Consider the following 16,630-nt stretch of genomic DNA (forward strand, 5'->3'; position numbering starts at 1 on the left):
TCGGAATCAGAGTTCTGGCAAACATCTCAGACTAATTCAAGCAGCTCTGTTGTGTTTCTCAAGTGAAGAAATAGAAAGTATGAGTGCTGGCTGGAATAGTCAACCAGAAGGAAAACAAACAAACAAAGTTAGAGAGATTCAGCCATATAACCTAGCCCATTGCTAACATGCAGCGTGCTTTCTGTTCTCAGATAGAGCCAGAAGGTATCTGTGGGCCCCAGGGTGCATGTTTGTGCCAGTCAAGGCTCCTAGGAAGCTCACAGCATCAATCTCCCTGGTGCCGCGGATGCAGGCACCTGCTAAGTGCCTCAGCCTTACTGGGCTCACAGGCAAGGTGTTTCTGTGAGGTTTCACAAGACAGCCTTAAAGTGTGCGCTGAACTTTCCCCACATGAACTAGGCAGAAAGGGAAGCGTCCCTGTTTGTGTCATTCTTAAATACTCAGCAGCACAAAAATAAGAGTGCTTCTCTGTGAGGGGGGAGATCCAAATCCAGTTTCTTCCACAGCCCCAATCTCAGTTGAATGTGTTTCAGCCCTGTTTCTATACTTGGAATAGGACCTTCCCCTCTCGGGCGAGTGTCATGAGTACCAAACATGAAAGTCACATATGCTCACTAATTCAGCCATTTTACAGTGGCACAGCTCCTACAGGGACAACTGGAAATGCAAGACTGCTCAACTAGATCACAGGAACTCTATGTTCAAAGGCGAGCAGAGAGACAAGGCATTTGGAGAGGGATCTCTGATATCCTCCGTAACTGCTGTAACCACACAAGGCAGCAGTCCCTCTGCTATATTTCAGGAAGAAAGACCTGGTTTAGATGTCTACGCAAGGGAATTGCTCGCATTTCTTTCCCCAGCTAACAGGCCAGGACAGTTCCAAGTGAAGTGATGAACAGAAGATTAAATGAAGGCAGATATACTGAAAATCTGCTTCACACCAGAAAATTTCAATCATCTCTTGGCCTGCATGACGCTTTCTAGGGACCCCAGTACATACTGCCTTTCTTCCCACCAAGTGTACTTTCTCCTTGGTTCACGGAAGGAACACAGTAATGTTGATAATAAATCAGTTTCTGCACCAACACGTGTGTCCTGTCACTCAACAGACTGGCATATGTCTCAAGACAGTAACTGAAATGAAAGAGAAGCGTCAAATTCAGAAAGGGAATTTCTGAAACATTATATACTCACATTATGGTGTCTAATGACAGCTACAGCGTGATTCGTCCTGGTTGAATGTCTGATTTCCTAGTGCTAGCTTTCTTGATTATAAGAAAAAAAAGAAAGTATTTTTAAGTGCTGAAAATATTTTAATAATATAACTTTTCTCATTAGAGCTATTTCCAGCTGAGTGTTTTTAAGACGATAAAATGCAGAGAATTACAAGCAAAAATTGTCTCTCCTCAATTTGAATTAATTGACAGGGGGCATGAACAAAGCTAGTGGTAATGTTGTTCTTTTTAACCAGTATTTGTAATTCTGAAGCAAATTTTAAAATTGTATGCTTTAGTGGAGGAATGACAAACAGTCACATTAGCGAATGTGAACATTGTTTTTGTTTGTTGTTGTTTTGGTTTGATTGTTTTTGCGCAACCGCCTTTGGGCCCCTCTGTACCAAAACCAGCCCTTTTTCCATGTCTAAGTCAGGACAGCAGCAGCTTATTTCTCCCACGGCAGGAGAGAAGTTAGCACACAGATTATTATTTGTGATTGATTGCACTTGCCAGAGAACCGTGAACTTCCAACAACTGGCAGCTGCAGTTGTGATGAGCTGCTCCCTGCAGAGCTGCTGCTTGGAACTCCATCTCAAACATGTGCGCACACACACACACACACATATTTTGGCCCTGGAAGTCACTTGCCCATTGTGAAACCACCGACCTGGGGAATCGCGACTGCTTTTTGGTGGCATGAAATTCCACAGTTCTTAAATATGGGCAACACTCACCATTAACATATCAATAAATAAGTTCTCCTGAATTCCACTGTGCCAGAGATTACAACTTCATTTTTAATACTGGCTATGGACAGAGCTAGTTATTAGGACTACTGTCATCTTTATTATTTAAAAACAGAATTCAAGAAAGTTAAGAAGTTTAAGAAATTTGAATTCTTTTTAAAAACAATTTTTTTTTTTAATTGTATTTTTTTAAAAACAATTATTTGCTCTGGTTAATCACCTAGCTGAAGAGCTCTTCAGAAGTTTGTAAAATTGTTACCTAAAACTGGGGACAGACTTAAAACATAAATTAATTATGCCTATGTTTTTCTAAGACACAAGAGATCATTTCTTTGACAAAATAACTTGACTATTCAGTAAGGCTGAGGTAATTCCCTTTTCTCCCTTACAGTTGTGCTACTTTGCTAAAAAGCAGGACATTTTCTTGCTTTCTTGACACAACAGCACCATGTACATCTATGGTCACATAGGATACAGCTAGCAAAGTCACCCCTATCATCTTCTTCACAGAGCTCTCTAAAAGCTTAATTTCAAATGGTGAAGAAATGTATGCAAGAAGCTGTATAAAACACGTATAGAACACTGTTTGTGGATCTGTGAGGTTCCTACAAGGAAAAAAAAAGCACCAGCTTCTGAACAAGCAACCACCAAGAGGGAGCAATGCTGTCGGTTACTTCCTCAGCAGTAGGTAACCCACTGGCTGCTCCATGGCCTTTACTCTGTGCATGGATAACCAACAGAGTGATGAGTGATCTGGTGTTTATTCCTGCCACCTGTTCCTAATCATAATTAGCACAGTGGGCAGCACTGGTTTGGATTTGAAGGCACAAGCTCCCTCCACCATAACTAACCTCACTGCCTTCCGCTTCTTACCCCTAGACATCTCTACAGAGGAGGACAACTGAACTAGAACAGCTGAACTGTTTTAATGCTCAGTTCCTTTCCTGTTTATCTGAACTTGAAACCATGATTTGCAGATTTATGTACAAAATGAAAGTAAAGTTACAGATATATGTACAAAATTGGAATGTAGGTTATAAACTCAAAGATTAACATTTTTATGCTGTAAAAACATGTAATATGTCCGTGACACACAGTGTAACCTGAATTTAGTCGCATCTGTTTCTCTGACATTAAGCCAGACACAGAGAGTGGTTCTAGGGTTCAGGATTAACAAGCTGGTATGCTTTGTTGAGTGAGGTCAGTGAAAAGCAAAGATAAGTAGAACAGTTAGAAACTTAGCTTAGCTTTGCTCAGAGTGAAACCAGGGAAGTGTCTTTTTTTTTTTTTTTTTCCTCCCCTTTTAACCAAACTCCACTGTATCACCCTCTCCGCTGAAAGTTCTTGTTATAGTGAAAAATGGATCTAGAGATCTTTCACTACAGCATGCTAGGTACCTTATACACTGATACTCAATGTTTCATGCTATGGAAGGAAATTTAAGTTGTTTTGGCCCAACTAAGTTTTCTCCAGCTTCCCAAAGCATTCATTATTTGTTTCAATACTCTCTGAATGTTTCTGCATTATGTCACAGATGTTCCTATTTCAACAACAGCACTAATTCACATCAGACTGCAGTGTTGTGTAAAACGTTTTGGCAGTAACAGCTACTTACACTTATGGTTATTAAATCAACCAAAAACCAACGGCTGAAAGCCAGCACATGTGAGCAGGAATAAATGGATGCAACCAAACTGCTAAGGTCCATTGCTTGAATTTTAACAGAGCTGAACCCAAGGATCATGGAAACCAGGAGTGGTAAAAAAAATCTCACAATAAGGAAAAGGCTCCCACCATATCAAGTCTTTCTTCCAAAACAGGCAAATCAAACATCTAGCTTTAGTTTTGCTCTTTATTGCTTGGTTAATAAACATCTTTGAGGCAAGTATCTAGCATGCTCTCATAATAACAAAGCTTGCTTTCTCCCTCTAAACCTCACTAACTTGTTTTAAAACTGAAATCTTAAAAAAAAAAACACAACAGGAAGATGTTAAGCTGTTCCTTCACAACTTTACTTTTTGATAACAGTTAAACCATTCTCCTATTTTTTCAAAAGTCCTCAGCAAATCTGAAATGTTTTAAGATTTGCAAAAGTAAAAAGAATGCTTCATTAAAAAAAAAACAAAACAAAACAAAACAAAGGTTACCAAATCTTAAGGTAGTTCTGCTTTCCATGTCCCAGTCTTGTCAGGTTTGTTGGTACTTGATTCTACTTCATCTGTGTTTATCAGAACAAAAATCAATTTCAGATGCTTTCCATGCCTAAGATATCTTAAGAAAATTTCCAGTATTTACAGCTAGATAAATTACTTTACCTCATCAGATTCCAGTGCAGTACCTTCCCCTCTGGCATTCTGTCACCCTTTAATTTAGTTATGCAAATACGTAACCATTGTGTTTTCATCCCTCTGGTTCAAGAAATGTGAGGTATGCTACACTGTGGTTGCACTAAGGAAAACAAGATACTATAAAGAAAAATATTCAGCACTGCCTATGGATTAGCACAGAGCACACACCGTGGAGAAGCCATAGCTCAACGTTTCTGTGCTTGGTCCTTAAATATCCAGAGAAACTGTAAGAGATCCTGAAAAAAAGTACATATTTTATTGGGAGCTGGGGCAATGGACAGAAGACAATCTTAAGATAACAAAGGGTTCTCTAATCCCCCAATCTGGGAAAACTCCATACACTTTTGCAAGTCCTTTACTTCTATACACAATAACCCGAGTCTCAAAATTACCAGAAATATCCAATGTTTCCAAAACCTTAGAAATTCTTCATTTACTTATTAATCCCATTAAAATACCTCTGGTAGTAAACCAATAATTTTAATAGGAAAGGTACATTCAATATTGTAAAACATTTGCAATATACAGTTTTTACAGCAAGTAATACACCATTGTAGATCTACAAAGATTATTTTTTTAGTACACCTGGCTCTTTACCATCTCACGATCCTCTTTAAATAAATACTTAACAAAAGCATCTCACTTCTAACAATGGAAGTAACATCATGGATAAAGAGAATATCAGCCACGTTGCAGAAATGCTATAACAAAGCCCCTTTCACCCGCCAGTCTTGAGACAGCAAATCCTGCAATTCTTCTTCATCTTCACTACCAACAGCCTCATCCTCTTTCTCTTGTGTTGCTTTTAATCTCATGGCTTCCTTTAATTTCTCCTTCATCAGATCCTGGCGGTTACGCAACAGCTCAACACGGCGGTAACATTCACTGTTGAAAAGTAAAACACCTATTAATACTTGTGGCTTTTCCACATTAATTGGATTTTCTTCAGTGTTGGATTTTGCTTCTCCAGCTTTAGCTAAAAAAAAAAAAAAAAGCTCTACAGCTTCCCATTAATTAAGAAATAAGCTTCCAATATGCTAGTGCACCTTCTCTGTATTAATCAAGTGGAAACAGAGCAGAGCAGAGGAGAAGTGCGGTCAATTCTCTAGCAATGAGATCTAATCCAAATATTTAACAACTGCAATACCACCATAAATGTTTTGGAAAAAAAAAAACCCAGAACCAATATCCACTTCCATAAAAGAAGAAATGACATTCTTTGCTCCACTTGTGCTTTTCATATATGGTAGAAAGGTTAGACATCAATTAGCTATCAAGTTTGATAACTTAGTGGTGGCATCTCTGAAAATAAAAAAGCAGCAGAAGCGTTCAGATCCTTTTATCTGCTTACTGTGTGCTATAACAGAACATTTAAAGTAAACACAATCCAAGAGTTTCAGTTTTCCTTTTACTTACGAAGTTCTGTCCTTGAAATGTTTTATAACAATTATTCTAGCCATTTTAATAAGGTATTTTGTTGAAAAGGCCAAGTAGCATCAGCCTGATTTAAATATATCTTTGCTTCTTTCATTCCTATTTGCTAGAAAGAGTCAACAAGGAAAGATCCTGCTTCCCCTTGCATATCTGCAATATAATTACTTACAGGCAGTCACAGTTGAAGACTTGAAGGCTAAGGAAAACATGAATGTCACTGGAATTAATTTGATTTTGAATTTAATTTGAAATAGCCTGCATTTAAATGCATTCAGAAGATAAAGTTACAAAACAGTCTTTAAAAATCTATTTGGAACTTATGGTAGCAAACTTGAAATTCTCTACAAATTTCTGAATTTGGTTCTTCATACTATAGTATCCTAAGCTACTTGTAAAAATGAATGCTCAAGGACAGTCAGGTTTAGCTCAAGCCCTCTCCAAAATTACATTAACACTGTTGAAAGACATCCCTGTACTTCCAAAGCTCAGTTTGAACCAAACGCTGCTGTTACTATATGCTGATTATCTGTAGCATGTAAATCTGGCCAGATGGCTTAAGTGTTGTTTTGATTTTTAGTGTCTTCTTTTTGTTGCAAGGTTCATTAAAATGAGAATTCGTCTTTTTCTTTTCAATCGATCATTGCCATAACTGCTGTTAATCAATGTGTTAAACGACATTATAATGGTAACAATCTCTTCCACTAAGTTGTATTTCATAGTACTTACAGTTTAAACTCAGGCTTATCCGATTGCTACACCTACCATTTGAACAAAACAAAAAACCCCACTTCATGTAATGAAGTGCATCATTCAACAAAGCCTTTCAGTAGAAACAAGGAGAGTTAGTCACAAAACAGGGCATTTTCAGTACAGCAGACTGATGCTCAAAACACAAATCTCATTATCGAAATCTGAACTGCAGTGCAGAATATGTTTTTAAAAACATTCATGTAAATTCTACATCCATCAGAATTCACAGAGAAATACAAATTAAGACATGACGGGGAAGGCAGACAGTCTGTTCAAAGAATTTGTCTTCTATTGCATTATTTTGCCCATGCCTGCTTGCTGTATTTTCAGTGATTCTTGCGCATTCACTCTTTGCAAATAATTAGGGGACTTTGCACCAATATTCATGTTTTTATTAGGTATGATTCTGTAATTTGAGGGAGTCTGTCTTTCTACTTCAAATATTTAGGTGATTAATGAAAGGCAGCATCACAGAAGACTAAAATTAAAAATGTTTCTATCACTCTAGTCAAGTAGCGATCCATTACTGCTAGAGAACAGAAAGTTTGAGGAAAAATTGATCTACTTACATCTGCTCGTCAATTTCTCCAATCTGACGATCTAGTCGTCCCTCCTCATCCTCTTCTGCCACTATTGCTTCTGAAATCTAAACCAGAAAGGCGCTAAGAAAATTCACCTTCACCCTGAATTCCACTGTTGTTCCTTTTTGATATCTGTGTCTTCCCTTCCTCCCCTCTACCTCAGGTCAATGCCAATCTGCCATGCATATATCCCCACCTTCACGAAAGACTCTGGAGGCAAATACAGAAAAAGACTGTGATCTGGTTTAATTTGAAATGGAAATGTTTTTTCTTTGGGAGTACTTTGGCTGCTTTGGGGTTAATCTTTTGAATTTTTCAACACACTACTAGTTGAAACTAAGCATAAACAAACTATGGGCACTCAAACTCTGAGGCTGAAATAAGAGCTAAATCCCAATGCTCGGGACTTTAATTACACAAGCTTATTGAAAGTATTGGTTAAATATTCCCACCAGATCCCGAAGTGTTTCTAACCTGTTATTTTTTTCAGCATATACTTTCTCAAATCTGAATGTCTGGGAGATGCTATGCAATCAATGGTCCACGCATAACTGAGAAGATTCCTTCTAAGCTGAAGAATTATCTGAATGGCTAATGCTAGCAAAATGTATCCACTACTGCTTTTGTATGAACATTCGCTCTGTTTATAGTGCTGACCACTTTAAAATGAGCAATGATAAATTTTTTTCCACCACTTCTCTTAGCAGTTGACATCTGAGCAATTAAAATTAAAATTCAAAAATTAGCAAATACTCTAGGGGAAGAGTGAGAACACCATGTATTTTTAGTAACAGTTTTATACTGTACAAAAGAGCAGATAAAAACCTGTCTGGGAAGACTCTCCATGCAATGCTAAACAGTAAAAAATGGAAGTACAGAAAAATTGTGGCCAGTCTTTCACACACAAAAGTCTTTGTTACTTTGTCAAATTTTGGGGTTCTTTTCTGGTACATTTAAATTAACCATAAAACCCAGGTTACCTACACTTTATAGATCCTTTTTGAAAAAGGCAGACAAATGAGTGGTGTTTTGTTCCATTTTCTCCTGAATATATCTCATCTAAAGAAGAGCCCATGATTATGTCCTGTTTGGCTACAGGATGCCGATCAGAGGTATACACTATTTTATTTAAATGCAATTTAACAAATGTAACTAGATACATATTGATGTCGGGATCCTCATCAAATTTTTTTTAACTGAAAACCGAAGGAACCCTTTGCTCATTTATAAAGTGCATTTAATCACACACTGCATTGCAAAAAACAGCTGACAAATGCAGATGTCAGTCATTCTGCAGAGCTGCATGAAACTGTTGTTTTCCTTATTGTGTATAGTATTTAGAATCAATAAAAATAGATTCCATTACTTACTGTGTTGACCTGTCGCATTGCCTTTTGAAATTCATCCCATTCTTTGTCCATCTGATCCTTTGGAGCATCAACTTTTCGCACCTAAGGAACATGGAAAGACAGGCTTATTAACAATTTATGTCTAGTGACTCTTTGGGGCGCTGTAAAACACCGGGAGAAACAGAACAAATTATGCTGTGTTCTCAGAGAAGTCTGGTCTACATACTTCAGTTTAGGTAATGCGTATGAGTAAGAGAATGCAGCTGCACAATGGTTTTGGAGGAAAAATCTGACTCTTACTCCTGGATTAAAACAGCATCCTTGACTGCAGCATTAAAGAACAACTGACTAAGAACGGATGGTGTGGAATGTCTGGATTAACAAAAGTGACTAAGTCTGTTAATGTGATGGTCTGTAATTTCACTACGTCAGGCGATAGCTTTTAAATTCTTCTGTAAGCTGCCTGTTCAATCGTATATAGTAGCTGTCTCACAAGCCAAAAAGCAGTGAATTATTTGCCTTTGGCATAAGATAAAATACCAGATGATTCAGTCACTAGTCTGACTGGAGTTACATAGTGTGACTATATTTCAAATCTAGTCTAATTTTGTTGGCTAACAGAAGAAGTAGTACAGCTACATACAAATTTTAATGACGTGCAAAGCTTTTTCTTCTGTGGTAGATGGCATTAATTTCTAAGATAAGACGACTGAAAAAGTAGTAGCTGTAAGAATGCATTTAAGATCTGCAACTAAGGTAATCAAAACCAGATTTTGCATTTAATACAAGCAAATAAACAAGATAATCTAGCTGTGTCACCAAAGCTTCCACAATTCAAGACTGGAAGATGTGGCATATCACACATGTTAGATGACAGATTATGCCTGGCTCTGGACTGGGTGGAAATTACATAGCTAGAAGAAGCAAGCAGTTTGAACAGAATAATTCATGACAGCATCTTTTTGCATTAGTTTTATTTTTCCTTTACTCATTCCTCTCTTTTGGTAACACATCAGTCATAACCATGGTAAAGCCAATAGTTTGGTATGTTTTGTTCCTGAATGATTACACAAAATCCAGTAGAATAAATTAAGTTTATAAAATAAATTAGAAGCTTCCAAGCAAACTACATTCTGGGAAGTAATAGTCATCATTTCATTTTTCTGTTCTGTGATTATTTCTATCATATGTGTATGTACTGTGTTATTATGCATTGTGGTTGTCTTTTGTAATTCATAATTATTTGTATTTCTTACAATAAATTTAAACACTAAAGATATTATTTTTCCTTGAAATATTTAATCTAATCTAGAATTTATATGCTTTACAAATTACTGATGTAAAGAACCAACATTTTTCAAGCCCACAATCACAATCTCCCTTCCAAATGCTCACTGTTCATTCCGAAAATAATTATTTTGCCTATGATTCCAACACAGAAACACTGCAGCCATCTCAATATAAACAATGTCAGAAACATTTTCCTTCCCATGCATATTAGCTAAACTTAGAAACTGCTGATTAAAAAGAGGAGCACCTGCAAGCAATTCAAGGAAGAGCTTATTGGAAACGTATCCACTTTTATCAGCTGGGGCGATGACCACAACAAAGATGACTAACCAGTGTCCTCAGAGATACAAGCAGATTCTCCTTTGCCTGCCAGGCATTCTCGCTTTCTACAAGCTTCCCAACTCATGGTGAAACCAAGTATTTGAAAAGTGTAACATACCAACAAGTCATATGCAAAACAAAACAAAAACAAAAAAAATACAAAAACAAACAACAACAAAAAAAAAAAACCCAAACCTTTTTCAGCTACATAATTCAATATTCAGAATGTCATTATTCAAAACTATTCACATATGCCACAAGAATCTTGCCAGAGCAAATAAGAGACACCTAAGCTTGTAATTGTGAGAGTGGAAGTAACTGAACATAAAGCAGCGTTATTTAGAAGGTCTCCAAATCTGAAGCCATGGCTCAACCTCACAATCCAATCTTCTTTAGTTTTCTTTAAGAGCCACAAAGGAACCATAATCAAAAATTCACTCTGAGAGATGATTTAACAAGCTCTTCCTGCCCTCCTTTTTCATGTCTTCTAATTAACAGAAACCAAAAAAGTTCAGTCATTTTATTATATTCTGGTATGACTAATTACCTAGAAAAGCATCTTCAGAAAACCATTACAACTGTCAGAAATAAATTCAGCAGCGTAAAATGAGCAGATCACTTACTTTTGCATCCACTTCTGGATCATCAAAGAAACCTTCTGGCAAAGCTTCAGCAGTGTTTTCTTTCCTGAAATGTTTGATAACTGTTATATTAAGTTAACACTTTACAACCTGCTTTATTGTGGAGTTAGAAATAGTCAAGAATAAAATCCATAATCTTTTGTAAAAGGACCTAGAAATAAAGCAAGATTTTTTTACACCTTGAGTTTTACCGCAACCATCAAAACTCGTTTCTTCAGTTGGGTCTTACCTAACTTACAAGGAACTGCACAGACAGGTTTAAGTCGCACTGCCAAAACAAGAGCTTCGGTTTCTTAAAGTACTCTTTCCAGTGTGCTGAGCACCCAAACATTTTAAGAGCACAGTCTCTACTTCTGAAAGCCTAAACCACTATCTAAAAAAGTGCCCAAGTGAGCTGAACCACTACTACAGAACAAGCAAATGGTTTTCTTTTAACAGTTAAAAGCAGTGGTTGACACTAAGCTTCAAAAGTATCCTGTGTTAAAAATTGCAAACAGAGATGTCTAACAGACACTGTATGGCATTGGTCCATCTCTTATCCTCCCCTCAGGGTGTGAAATACCCATCTGAAATAGTGCTAGATATATATATATATATATATATATATATACACATATATATATACATATATATATATGAACTATTCTGAATACAAGTTAACCATATGACAGATTTCTAAGTGATCACAGTCTGTATTTCCTGGAAGAATAATGTTTATTTACGGTTTCCAAATTTATCAATATCTGATTGGCCTGCTTACCTTTCCACTATCTTCTCTTGTATCTCTGGTTTCTGTATGGATCCTGAATGGGAAACTATAGGAGCAGCTGTAGTTTGGCTGTCAAAGAAGTCTATAAGAAAGGACAGAAGCCTGTATGAACAAAAAGAACCGTTCAAGCTTCTTTATAGAGTTCTGACTAGACAGGAATTTCCATTAATACCTTACTGAATCAAGGGAAGAACCACCAGACGTTATTTCACTTGAGAGCCTCAAACAATCAGAACATAAAATCAATAAGCATGCTGAGAAAACACCACACCATAATAAACTAGCAAAGAATCTCCTTTCTCTACTTCTAATATAACACATTCTAACCAGCTAATAGCAATAATTAGAAAAATAAATGAAAAACCTCCCATCATCAGTTAAAACACAACTTTTCCTTATTGAATCACTTATTGTTTCATTCATCATTACCTGCAGGCAGAGAATTAGCTATTACTTCTTGAGTTGGACGCGGAATTTCAGTTTTACGCGTAACAGAAGATTTGTTTGATTGATCTTGTTCCTCCTTTTCGTCGTCATCATCATCATCATAATTTCCTGACAATAAACTGGGACCTGAACCCTTTGAAAACTGTTCATTTGCACCGTTTTCCTCTGTTTCATCAAAAAAATCTGCTGGTAGCCTAGTAAAGAACACACAACATAACTATTTCAAACTTCACAAAAATCAGTTACAGTCTAGCATCCCAAGCCGATTCAATCTGTGAGCAACACCATCTTTGAGACCACTGTGCAATACCCTAAACTGTGCAGCTACTGATGCAACCAGTGTCTGAAGACAGCACATACTTGTTGCTTTCTTTTGAAGTTCCCCAGGGAAGCTCGGGTTAATTCTGAAAACACATTTCAGTTCCATTTTTGGGCTTGAATAATCAAGATCAGAAACATTAATTAAAATAGCCTATAACAAAGCACATTTGGAGGAACGGCAGCTTAGGTAACTCTATTTCCGCATTCAAAGTTATGTGCATTTGTATACCTGCTGTGAACACATAAATACAAAATTCATAGTTCAGGGATCATATTAATGTCACATAAACCTCAATAACCTTCATGTATAAACACAACCACTTATTTTGGGTACCTACTGCAGCTCAGAAGGGCCAGAGGTTCAGCAATGGGAAAACCCATATTTGCTTAGAACAGCTGCAGACCTCGAAGCCAAACATTTTTCCAGGTTATATTTTAAAATAATCACACTGATCAGTTTAAATTTTAACCTACCCCTCAACTGTTAATTTTGCACACACAAAATTTCCACAAGATAACTCTCTTCTAGTGTCAAGATAACAGCACATAATATCTATGCAAGATAATAATAATTTATCCTGTGAAGAAGGGTACAGGAGCCCTGCAGGCCTCGTGTAACATCTACCAACCCCTCAAAGATGTCTAAATACTGTCAGAAATCTTTAGTGGCAGTAAGATGCTTAACCCAATCCCTTCAAGTCAAATACACTCCTGTACTTGTGAGAGTTCAACTGCTAGACACTCGTTTACATTAATTTTAAGTGACAAAAGCATCTTAACAAAGATCTGTTGATGACATTTGTTAGCAGTTTTTGTGAATAAATGTACATTTAAAATTTGTCTTAATTTCAGACTACTGTCTCTTCTGCAGTACGCTAGCACTGAAGATTAGAGTGCATGCCACAATCCATTTATTTTCATTTTAGCAAACTGTCTAATACCACCATATATTAATCCTTAAAAGTCTGATTACAACGGTAAAATAACTCCTGTTTTGTCACAGACTCTAGAGCTAATACCATCATTTCTCATCTGCACTGAGGAAGATGTTCAGCACCCATGTTAGAAAATGAGCAGAAGCAGGAATCTGCCAATTCTCTGAATCTATACCCTTGGCTAGGAAGGAGAAATGACAAAAATCAGGGTGAGAATGAAACAGTTTGTACAGTTACAAAAGAAAAGCACATGTAGTAAGATCTACTTACCCAGATGTAGACGTATGTGGCTTTTCGTCTGTACCTGTACAACAGCCAAAAGTCACTTCTTATAATCCATACTTTTAAAAGAAATACCCCTCAAATAAAGTCTTACTACAGCAGTAAGTTCACAAATGCACACTTTCATATATTTCATATAATTCCATGTTCAGTAACACCAAGGGGGAAAAAAAAAAAACAACTCTCTTTTAGCATGAACTTTCACACGACTTGTGGTAATCCAGTGGCTTGATCCCACTGAAAAGGAATAACACCACTTCTGAGCAAGTGCTTCTGCTGTTTCACTTACACTGCTTCTAACTCTTTTGACCAAGCCCACAGCCCCATGACCTAACTGAACCTAATAACCCAGAAAAAAACTAGGTAAACTACTAAAAGTGCAGTTTTCTCCTGATCAGCGAACTCACAGACAGACTTTTTCCCTTTCCAGCAGCAACAGGCAAACATGAACTCATCAGTCTCCTGTACTCACACTCAGTTCCATGGGAAAAAAAACTAAAAACCTTCAAGAGGTAAAATGGCTAGATTCTGGCAAGGGCTTGATAAGTGTTTTTCTCTCCTTACCTTTTACTCTCTTTAACTCTGTATCTTCTGTGTCAACAGTTTTTCTCTTGATAGGATGAGATGATGTGCTAGGAGCTGAAGCAGTTGCTGACTGCTTTGTGCCTTTTAATTCTGCAACTCTCTGTAAAGAAGTACAAAATTCAGGAAGCTTTCCTAGCAGGAACTTCTGGATTGCAGCTTAAAATACAGCTTTTTTTAGAATACTTTTTTAAAATGACCTAATATCTTTCTATAACAAGATCACCGAACTAGACATCACAGATACAGAAACCAAGACCGAAGTTTCTGTCAGCCTCTTGAATGATGTAACGAGGGGCAGAGGAACTGACACTTGCATGAGGGAAGCTGTATGAGTGAGAAATGAAGGACTAAGATCAGTGACATTTACAACAATAAAACACTGAAGGAAAGAGCAAGAAGGCTGGACTCATCTCGAATATTAAGTGTTTTAAAATTAAAACACGGCACTAGTATTAAAGACACGTCACTGTGCCTTGTCACAATGATCTACCCAGAATGCAGGCAATGAACTAGGAACCCCTCAGTTCTTTTAGTCTTTTCTTAGAATGGTTTGGGTTGGAAGGGACCTTTAAAGGTCATCTGGTCCAACACCCCTGCAAGGAACAGGGACATCTCCAACCACATCAGGTTGCTCAGAGCCCTGTCCAACCTGGCCTTGAATGTTTCCAGAAATGGGGCATCCACCACCTCTCTGGAAAACCTGTTCCAGTGTTTCACCACCCTCATAACTTCTTCCTTATGTCCAGTCTACTTCCTTCTAGTTTAAAATCACTACCCCTTGTCCTATAACAACAGGCCCTGCTAAAGAGTTTCACCCATCTTCATTATAAGCCCCCTTTAGGTACTGGAAGGCCACTATAAGGTCTCCTGGAGCCTCCCCTTCTCCAGGCTGAACAGCCCCAACTCTCTCAGCCTGTCCTCATATGAGAGGTGCTCCAGCCCTCTGACAATCTCCGCGTCCCTCCTCTGGACTCGCTCCAACAGGTCCACATTATTCTTGTGCTGGGGCCTCCAGAGCTGGACGCAGTACTCCTCAGTACTTGCAAAATGAAATGCAATCTCCAAGTTTCTGCTATGCAGTGGCAGGATTTAAAAGGATTTTTAAAATCAGACTAAAGGTTGCGTCTAAGTTACAAGCTCTCTGAAATTGTTTTACAAATGCTTCATCTTTACTGTTAAATTATTAAAAAATCGTTTTCTTAACAACCTGTGAGCTGTCACTTGGTAATACACAGGAAGAAAGTAAATGCAAGGACGGTGTCCAAATCCAACTACGGAAGGCCGCAGACAGGTGACAGTTAAAAGTTGTCACTAACATGGGAACAGCTTCACCTTAAGAGTAGGCCCACTGAAAGACCCAGGGCGATTCTCTCAAGTGCTGCCCTTTCAACGGGTACACGGGATTTTTAAGAAAACAAGACAGGGCAACCGGGCTCCTTTTCACGCTAGTCTCTCCTGGCAGACACCCAACTGCCCTCCCTCTATTCGCCCACAGCTCAAAAAGCGGCAAACCCCGAGTCTCGGGGGTTAACGCGCTGTAACCTCCCCTCCCCTTCCCGCTTCTCCCAGCTACTTCCCAACAACAAAAACCCCGCCAGCGCCCAGCCGAACCCCGCACCCCAGCCCGCCGGCAGCCAGACCAGTCGGCGCCGAGCCCTCCCCCGCACCGCGGGCGGCCGCTCACCTCCCGGTGCTGCTTGCCCAGGGCGTGGGTCTGCCACAGCAGCTCGCTCTTCACGGGCACGTTGCACAGCGCGCAGCTCAGGTGCCCCAGGCTGTTGTACGTGGCGGTTGCCGTTAAGGGAAGCAGCGCGCAGCGGCGCGGACCCCCAACCCGCCACGGCCACCCCCTCCCATCCACCCACCCACCCACCCGGGCCAGCCCCCGAGGAAAGGGTTAGGCAGCCCAGTGCCGAGGATATTTGGCGAAAGGCGAGTCGATCCGTTTCTTCCCCGCGTTCTGCCGCTGCTTCTCCCGCATGAGCCGCCGCAGCTCCTCCTGCCGCACCTGCTTCCGCCCAGCTCCCACTCCGGCCGCCGCCATCTTCTCCCGGCGAGCAGGGCGGAGGGGCGGGGCAGCCGGCCAGAGCGAGGCCACCGCTCCGCCCCGCCGAGCGACGCACACCGACTGAGCGGGGATTCGAGTCAGCCCCGCCCCCTCGGGCCTGGGGCGGGACTTCGGCCGGGGGCGGGACTTTGACGGGGGGCGGGACTTCGGCCGGGGGGGCGGGACTTCGGCCGGGGGGGCGGGACTTCGGCCGGGGGGGCGGGACTTCGGCCGGGGGGGCGGGACTTCGGCCGGGGGGGCGGGACTTCGGCCGGGGGGGCGGGACTTCGGCCGGGGGGGCGGGACTTCGGCCGGGGGGGCGGGACTTCGGCCGGGGGGCGGGGCGAAATCCCCGGCCCAGTCCCCGCCCCCCCGCAGGGTTTGGGAAGAGAAATGAAAGAATCTCAACATGGGAGCGGAATGAAACTCTCCAGTTTGATCAGGTTTTTTTTTCTGTAGTTAAGCCTTTGAAGCGCCACTGTAACTGAAAAGGCACCACTGTCCAGCTGTGGGTTGTGTCTCTGAATAAATTCCCCAAAAGTGCTCAAAAAAGTGCCCAAGAGAAGT

The 16,630-nt window shown here is 39.8% G+C and overlaps 2 protein-coding genes across 2 annotated transcripts in view; one reads left to right on the forward strand and one right to left on the reverse strand.

The window, feature by feature from the left end:
* LOC104479324 (poly(rC)-binding protein 3) overlaps positions 1-8,440 on the forward strand; it is a 524,839-nt gene extending 516,399 nt beyond the window's left edge. Inside the window, exon 14 of the mRNA XM_086740464.1 lies at positions 7,567-8,440. Within this exon, the coding sequence (XP_086596590.1) occupies positions 7,567-7,627 (61 nt within the window). The 3' untranslated portion in view covers positions 7,628-8,440. The remainder of the gene's footprint in view (positions 1-7,566) is intronic.
* ZNF830 (zinc finger protein 830) lies at positions 4,546-16,114 on the reverse strand. Its single transcript, XM_086740469.1, has 10 exons — positions 15,939-16,114; positions 15,701-15,800; positions 13,996-14,116; positions 13,420-13,453; positions 11,876-12,087; positions 11,438-11,528; positions 10,660-10,723; positions 8,447-8,527; positions 7,065-7,141; positions 4,546-5,196 (listed from the first exon to the last, which is right to left on the reverse strand). The coding sequence occupies exons 1-10, from the start codon at positions 16,058-16,060 to the stop codon at positions 5,013-5,015; spliced, it is 1,086 nt and encodes a 361-aa protein (XP_086596595.1). The 5' UTR covers positions 16,061-16,114; the 3' UTR covers positions 4,546-5,012.
* Between the last annotated feature and the right edge of the window lie 516 nt (positions 16,115-16,630).

This window comes from Chlamydotis macqueenii, chromosome 2 (assembly GCF_036417535.1).
Source record: "Chlamydotis macqueenii isolate bChlMac1 chromosome 2, bChlMac1.mat, whole genome shotgun sequence".
NCBI lineage: Eukaryota > Metazoa > Chordata > Aves > Otidiformes > Otididae > Chlamydotis > Chlamydotis macqueenii.

Coding starts and splice junctions, on each gene's coding strand:
- ZNF830 (XM_086740469.1), bottom strand. CDS start 16,060: ATGGCGGCGGCCGGAGTGGGAGCTGGGCGGAAGCAGGTGCGGCAGGAG. Junction 14,117..15,700: donor TGGGCAAGCAGCACCGGGAG/GTGAGCGGCCGC, acceptor ACTTCTTTACAG/AGAGTTGCAGAATTAAAAGG. Junction 13,454..13,995: donor AGAGTTAAAGAGAGTAAAAG/GTAAGGAGAGAA, acceptor GCTGTTGTACAG/GTACAGACGAAAAGCCACAT.